This window comes from Heterodontus francisci, chromosome 16, assembly GCF_036365525.1.
Source record: "Heterodontus francisci isolate sHetFra1 chromosome 16, sHetFra1.hap1, whole genome shotgun sequence".
NCBI classification, from domain to species: Eukaryota; Metazoa; Chordata; class Chondrichthyes; order Heterodontiformes; family Heterodontidae; genus Heterodontus; species Heterodontus francisci.
Window position 1 is genome coordinate 34,694,301 of NC_090386.1, and position 7,667 is coordinate 34,701,967.

Sequence of the window (7,667 nt, forward strand, 5' to 3'; positions counted from 1 at the left end):
AGGCGGAAGTGGAATCAGGTGGCGAAGGCCCTCCCGCTCCCACTTCCAATCCGATAGTAATTTTGCGATGGCTGGCCAATTAACAGCCAGCAGGTGGGATGACCAAAGGCAAGCTTTCAGTTGGAGGCCACGTCGTCACCTAATGCGGAAGGAATTGACAACTCCATGTTTAAAAGGCCGCCACCACCTGAGCTTTGATGTGGACATCCGTTCTTGCAGCTGCCATCCCAGCAAATGCTATCAAAGGACTCAGGCATGCCAGCAGCCAGCTGTCAGAGATTCTCAAGTTTGCATCACTCAGCTGCCAGAGACCCTTCAGCATCCTCCGAAGAAAGGCGCAGGAGAAACACACTTATAGGCATGGCAGAAGCAAGATCCTGGGTGGCCCCATGGTTCAGCGATAACTCCCTGTGTATTCTCCTCCTGGCTACTCGGATAAGGTGGGAGCTCCTCTCCCCCTGGGACAGAGGAGGAGACCCCCCCTGCCTAACCAAGCAAGCCTGGACAGTGGTCGCAGAGGAATCAGAAGCCATAGGGACATTAGGAGAACCTGGATGCAGTGCCACATGCACGTCAAAGACCTCCACTCCACAAATATGAGCATTCCCACTCGGTGCCCTTTGAGGGGCAGCAAAATGATAAGTGTGAGTGCACGGATGTTTGGGAAGGAGAACCCACCATGTTGTTGGCAATGGATGGAGGCTGCAGAATCTCCTTTGTAAGTAATGGATGCAGCTCTGTCTAGGGGAGTGAGCCTCGCACTGCCGACCCTCGCCAGGTGCTCAAGAGAGTTCTAATGGCATATGCAGGCCATTGGTCCCTGTCACAGCAGCAAGCATGCAAGGCGATAAAGCATTGTGTTTGCTCTAGTGCGGCAACTAACATTCTTCTTCTGTGTTCCCCCAGGAGAAGAGGGCCCAGAACGCAAGGAGAAGACTCCCAGAGATTGCCATCCAGATGCCCATGGAGGAGGAGGCTCTAGAGCTGGCAGGTTTTCATGGTGACACAGAGGCTGGAGTTCACTCGTAGGCAGGCATAAGGGAAGCCTCAGACAAGTAGGAGGGATGTTGTTCATGTGTCCTCCAAAGTACAGATATCAATGTGAGATCCAGGTGACTCAGTGTGCTCCTGTCTGGAGGGGGTGAGGTGTGCTGATCATTCTGTTCTATCTCACAGGTCAACCACAAGAACAGAGAGATGCCATCTCCAGGGCAACAGTCGTCCACCTCGGAGGAGGTGGTGGGGACCTCAGAGGGCACAGCGCCACCACATTCCCCTGCACCTTCCACCAGTGCAGATACTTTTACCACGGTGGGTATGCATTCGTGAGTAGAATCAGGGTCACAACCTGGCGAGAGCACCATGTCTGACCAGCTGTTGGAGGCTGTAACAGCCAAGGCCACTGATACTCCATGGAGTGTGGGAGGCCAGGCCCATGCTGAGGCCCAGGCTGAAAACCTGCCTCTGGAAGCATCCACGAGGCGGCAGATGCTGTAAGTCCAGCTTGAGATGTGTGACAATCTGGTGGGGATTCCAGAGGGTATGCGCACCCTGGCTGAGACAATGCAGGACTCCATTTGGGCCATGAGTGCAGTGATCTCCCTCTCGTCTGAGTGCATGGCCTCCTCTACTGGGAGACTGGCAACTCTGATGGAGAACCACATCCAGCAGACCAGTCAGTGGATGCTGGAGATGCACACAGACCTGTAAGCCATTATCTTGCCTATGAACTCTATCCAGCAGTGGCATGGCGAGAGACAGATGAGGCACCTGGAGTCTCCACCAGGTCCTCGTTCTTCTCAGATCAGCATAGAGGTGCAAGTGCACCTGTGCAGCAGCCCCTCAGCATGCTGGGGCCCGCCAGGCCTCAGGCAACCAGAGCACAGCCGCCAAGGTCATCCCAGGCTACGGGGAGAGAAGGTCAATAGCCTGCCTCCGCCACAGCTGGCAGCAAAAGGGGAGAACAATGTAGGAGCACTCATAAAAGAATTAAGAAAAAGCATTAAATGCACTTGGGCCACACGGGTGATGAGAGAGTTAAAGACTTTCTGTTTGTGTGAGATAATTTTTGTAATAAATGTTGGATTTGGTTTATGTAAGTTTCCATCCATTGTTGGTGACTCTCTGTCAAAGCAAGAGTGGCATGGGCCGATCCAAAGGCTGGCTGGGGCAACCAGGGCTTGTGTGTTCATCCTTTGCACATTGTGAAAGCACCAGGCACTACTGGCCGAGGGGCTCTGAGCTAAGAGCAGAGAAAAGTGGCAATAGTTTGGGTGGAATGTGGTTCTTCATTGGAATGTTTGACTACAGTGGTAAGGGTCAGGAGATTGAGTGAGTGGAAGAACCTCCCAAGTCTTCCTTGTGCTGATGTCATTTCGTTCTCTGTGCAACCCTCATGCCCTTCAGCTGGTCATCAGATTCCTCATCTTCCTCCTTGTCTGAGGACTCCTCGCACTTAAATAAATCCTCATCAGCCAAGGTCTCCCCCCTCTGCACAGCCAGGTTGTATAAAATGCAAACACCAACACTATCTGGGAGACCCTTGTTTGGGACATACTGAAGTGCCCCACTGGAATGATCCAGGCACCTGAATCTCACCTTGAGGAGACCGATGGTCTGCTCGATGGTGGCACGGGTCGCTGCATGGCTCGTATTGTAGTGTTCCTCAGCCTCTAACATAGGGCTCCTTACAGGTGTCAGCAGCCATCTTTTCAGCAGGTATCCCTTGTTGGCAAGTATCCATCCTGGAAGGTACGCGGTATGGGGGGGGAGGGGTGGTGGGTGAGGGTGGTGTCTGGGGGGTGGGTAAAAGCTGTGGCACCTGGGAGTGCCGGAGAATGTAAGCGTTGTGGCTTCTCCCAGGGTACCATGCACATACCTGCAGGTTTCGTTGATGGTGGTCGCAGACGAGTTGCCCGTTGAGAGAATGAAATCCCTTCTGGTTAATGAAGGCTGCTGTAAAGCCTGCAGGAGCCTTGATGGCCACATGCCTGCAGTGTCATGAAGACCCTCACCTGCCAAGAATGAGGCATATTAATTTTGTCATATGAACATTAATTTTAAACTGTTGCTGGAGTGAAGAAATAACTTGTTTAAAGAGATCACCAGTCATTTGGCTGGAGGATATTTGCATACTAAGAGACAGTGCTTGGACAGACAAAAGAATTGCTCACTGATTCACTTTACAGGGATTGGGCTGGGCAATGGTGAGCCACATCTTGTCAGGGTAAGACACAGTATGACCCCCCCCCACCCCCCCGCCCCCCCCCCACCACCTACCTAGAGCTTTGGAATCCACAAATGCAGGAGTGGTTAAGTCAGCTGGTCACATGAGTAACTGGCAGGTCCAGGCTTTTTGAGCTAGACAGGGCAGTTTGAAGTCAGACTGCAGATTGCAACTGAAGCTGGAACAAGAGAGCCTCCCTCCTGGCTGGCTCTCTCTCCCTTTCTCACAAACCTCCAGACCCACTGAAGTCACTTAAACCTCAAGAGAAAGAAGACTCCTATATCGAAACATGTTAAAACATGCACTGGGCCCCAGTGATCAGTAAGACTTATGGGTGACCAAAGACTCCACATTGAACTCAAAGTACTGTAATTGCAACCCAACCATTGTCTCAAACTTTTCCCATTTATTTTTTCTACTTTTTCTATCTCTATCTGCATGTGTGTTTATTGCGTACACATGCTAGCGTGGTCACATCGCATATTCATAGTCATTAACCAAATTAGAGTTTAAGATTAATAAACCTCACCTTTTTTATTCAAATCTAAGAAAACCTGCCAGATTTCTTTGCCTTACGACTGAAAAGCAGTGAACAAAGATTCACTGAGAGGAAGCTAAAAACAGTGTTTTTAAAATTAAACTCTGTTACCGTTAGACCAGGCAAAGGCTGAGAAGGAACCCCCAGACCCCTAGCTCACCTGGTCATAACAGTAGTCTATCACACCTTGCACCTGAGGAACCTGGCCATGGTGACAAATCCTCTGGCTCTCTGAGGCTGACTGTCCACAGCAGTTTGGTAATGAATGTACTGGTTGACCCTCTTGAAGAGGGCATCTGTCACCACCCTGATGCAGTGATGTGCGGCTGATTGGGAGATGCCACACATGTCTCCAGTGGGCCCCTGGAATGAACCTGACACATAGAAATTCAGGGCCACTGGGACCTTGACGTACACTGGCACTGATGACCACCACTGCAATCACAGCCCACCTCTTCCACCATCATGGCTCACAGAGCAGTCACAGCCCCTCAGGAGAGATGCAGTCTATGGTGATACTGCCTCACTGACATCTGTAGGTAGCTGCTCCTCTGTCTGTGTACCCTCACTGTAGGGTACCTTCGTCTCCACGTTAGCACCTGCTTATGGTCTCCTCTGCTACCTTCTGAGACTTCCCGATCAGGAGGATGTCCCTGCAGCTGACCAGGAGGCTGTTGCTGTCTCGCTGTGTGAGCCCAGACCTCCCTTCCTCTGAGGTTCTCTGCCTTGCTGGAGGACCCTCCACTAGAATGCACAATGCCCACGGCACTTGGGGACTGCCAATCCGGCTTGCACACCCTGCTAGTAGCTGCTCCAACCCACCCACCTCTCCAGCCACTTCTCTAGTGAGCCCCCTGCCAGAAGCACGATCTCATCAAGGGGGCCTCAATCAATGGCTGCCCTACTCCTTTCCACTGAATAACAAGAACAGCCTTAATCCATGATTACCAAGGCTGCCGAGGCTCTGACGCCCTGTGTACTGCATGTGGCAATGTTAAATCGGATGGGCCTGCTAAATCGTGGTCAATGCCCTTAATAGCTTACTTAACTGTCTCTCAATTGCTCATTATTAAGACGGGAATGGAGTCACTGCATGTCTTGTCATCCGCCACTCGTAGAATTCAGCTGAGGCGAGATGACTTCGAGGCGCCATACTGGCGCCATTCCATGCAATTTTACAGTACCCCTCCCCCCTCCCCCACCTCCATTGCCTTCCACCTCTGGATCGTTAAATCCCAGCAAATGTTTCATGTCTATGACCTTTCATCAGAATTGGCAATCAACCTGAAATGTGGCGCTGGATTTTATCAGTCCTCTAGGAGGCAGTGGGGGACATAAAATGGCGAGGGAAGTCAGGGGGTGGAAAGGATGGCCTTCCCATCCAAAAGGCCAATTGAGGCCATTAAGTGGCAAATTAAGGGCCTCGTCCCATCTCCATTGGTATTCTACCATCAACGAAGAGGCCCTCCGGTGGGTCCTCCAGTAACAGTTGGTGGCTTCCCTGCGGGCTTTGTGGAGGGGTGCCCTCCTGGTCAGGCACTCTATGGGCTCCATAGGGCCCCTTGCCACTGAAAGACCCGTCTGCCCTCAGTAGCAACCCTTCACCTCATCTTTGGCCCTGGCGAGCCCGACTCCACTCAACTGTCTTCTGGGGCCTCATTCGTGGCTACTGCTCTGGGCCTCCTGCAGTACCAGTGGTGGCCACCACTCCCAGTGATGTTGCTGAAACTGCTGAGCTGTCAGCCCTCTGACTGGCCGGCAGCTCTTGTGGTGGGCTCTTGTCCCTTAAAGGGGACGACATCCCTGACGGCAGACAGTAAATTGCCTGCCTGCCATTCAATTCCGCCCAGGGGTCTGACAAATGCCCAAGTAGGGGGTCACCCCCACCTTCCAGCCTGTCCCCAGGACCCCCGCCAGTGATTTTAAATCCCTCGACTCTTGTCTGCCTCTCGACAGATGCTGCCAGACATGCTGAGTATTTCCAGCAATTTTTTTAATTTTTTCTGTTTCTTTTTCAGATTTCCAGCATCCACTATATTTTGCTTTTGTACATTTTAAACTGTTTAAAATCAATTTATTCTCCTTTGAGTACCCTATAATAGCTGCCACTGAACATCTTGCTCAGGTTAAATGTTAAGTATAAGCTCAGAATCAACCAGTTCGGTTACCAACACCTAATTAATCATTCATCAATGAACAAATGACAAAATACATAACGTTGAATTTGTCGAACAGCTGAAATGATCTTCCTCCACAAATTCAGCTGTGCTGCTGCCATGTTGATTATTCCAACAAGATCAGAGTAGTAAATTTCCAGCATCTGCTGAATTTTGCTTTTATGAAATCTCTCCCTGCATCTTATCATCAAGCTGTGACATGCTTGGGGTTTTATTAAGTTAAATTTCATTTATTTGAGTTGTGATGAGAAGGGAGAATCTTATTTCTTAGGAAGCCCTAAAATGCAGCCATACTGTAGATGAACAGAGCAGTCAATTTGCACACAGCATGGTCTTTGAGATGAATGACCACTTAATCTACATTTGCTGGCCTGGAGAACTCATTGCTTTTCTTCAGATATTTCTGTGGGATTTCCAACATCCACCCAATCAGATGGACAGACACCATGGATGCACCGCTGACTCTGTACCTGCTTCAGCTGCTTGAATTCTCCCTCTCCGCTCATTCTATATTCTATGTATCCTCAACTTTGTTCTATTCTATCAATGCTGGTGGCTTATTTTAGTAATCCTGAAAATGTTACCAGGTATGGACCTCTTGAGCTGCATTTTATGGGCCCCCCCTTAGGTGGGTCAGAGGCAGGGGGCTCACAGAATTGCGACGGGAGGTGGAGGGCCTGTCGCCTCCCTGTCGCCAAGCGATTTTGCCAGGAATGGGATAGATTAATGACAGCCCTCCCACCCAGAAGCCAATAGAGGCCCTTAAGTTTCCCATTAACAGTCACTTAAGGGTCTCTTCCCACCACCGCTGGGATCTAACCAGTGCTGGGGAGGGCAGTAGTGGGGCCCTTCATCACGTAGGGAAGTTGTCCAGCAATATGAGGCACCCTGCCTGCGGGCTTTGAGGGGGTTTCCCTCCTCCTTCTGGTCCTGGTGGCGCTGCCGATACTGCTAAGCTGCTGGCCCTGTGATTGGCCAACAGCTCTTGGAGGCGGATCCCCATCTTTAAAGGGACAGAGATCCCAGCGCTAGCTGGAACAACACAAGATCGCGCCGGGAGGGTGCTCGGAAAGGCTGAGGCAGGGTTCCTACTGCCTTTTTGGCCCAGTGCCGGGAGCCCTGCTGGCACCACAAAATCCAGCCCCTTGTATGCGGTGATCTCCTCCCCAGCCAGAAACAGATCCAGCTCTTGTTTGAAGGAATTCAGTGAATCAGCCTTCACCACACAAGCCAGCAACATTCATGAAATGGCTCATGACTCAGGTCCAGAACTCACACACATGTGGACAGCATGCCTAGAACGAGAGCCATGCTACCACAAAGGATATTATAGAACACACCATCAGTGTCAACCACACCTCCCCATTTGTCAACTGTACCACACTCCTTACCTTTCCTCTATCACACCCATCTGTTTCAGAAAACACAAAAATAAAAAGCATCAGAAAATGCAATTGCAATCCAATTTTATAAATGATTTATTTTATAAATGAATCACCCTTGTGCAATCCGATAGTGCTCTTCTGTGTGTCTTCCTCTCCTAATGCTTCTATAAGGTGCTTGCCCACTGGCTGCAACATGGGTGGTGGAAAACCACTGATCCTCAATTGAAGACGACCTCAGGCACCTCTGGGCCTAGAGGGCCCAGTTTCAGTCTGTACCATCCTAACTTGACCTGCAGCAATCTGGGCTGGCTGGTTGATGGACAACAGCAGATTCATGCTTC

At 50.6% G+C, this 7,667-nt stretch overlaps 1 protein-coding gene across 1 annotated transcript; it reads right to left on the reverse strand.

Moving 5' to 3' along the window:
- Positions 1–2,370: 2,370 nt before the first annotated feature.
- LOC137378256 (putative nuclease HARBI1) lies at positions 2,371–4,749 on the reverse strand. Its single transcript, XM_068048489.1, has 3 exons — positions 4,713–4,749; positions 3,956–4,138; positions 2,371–3,014 (listed from the first exon to the last, which is right to left on the reverse strand). The coding sequence occupies exons 1-3, from the start codon at positions 4,747–4,749 to the stop codon at positions 2,371–2,373; spliced, it is 864 nt and encodes a 287-aa protein (XP_067904590.1).
- Between the last annotated feature and the right edge of the window lie 2,918 nt (positions 4,750–7,667).

What these genes read in the sequence shown, in the direction of transcription:
- LOC137378256 (XM_068048489.1), bottom strand. Translation starts at nt 4,749, where the DNA reads ATGCAGTACACAGGGCGTCAGAGCCTCGGCAGCCTTG. An exon ending in TCAGAGCCTCGGCAGCCTTG is followed by an intron (nt 4,139 to 4,712) that starts GTAATCATGGAT and finishes TCTATGTGTCAG; the next exon opens with GTTCATTCCAGGGGCCCACT. An exon ending in CATGGCCAGGTTCCTCAGGT is followed by an intron (nt 3,015 to 3,955) that starts GCAAGGTGTGAT and finishes CATTCTTGGCAG; the next exon opens with GTGAGGGTCTTCATGACACT.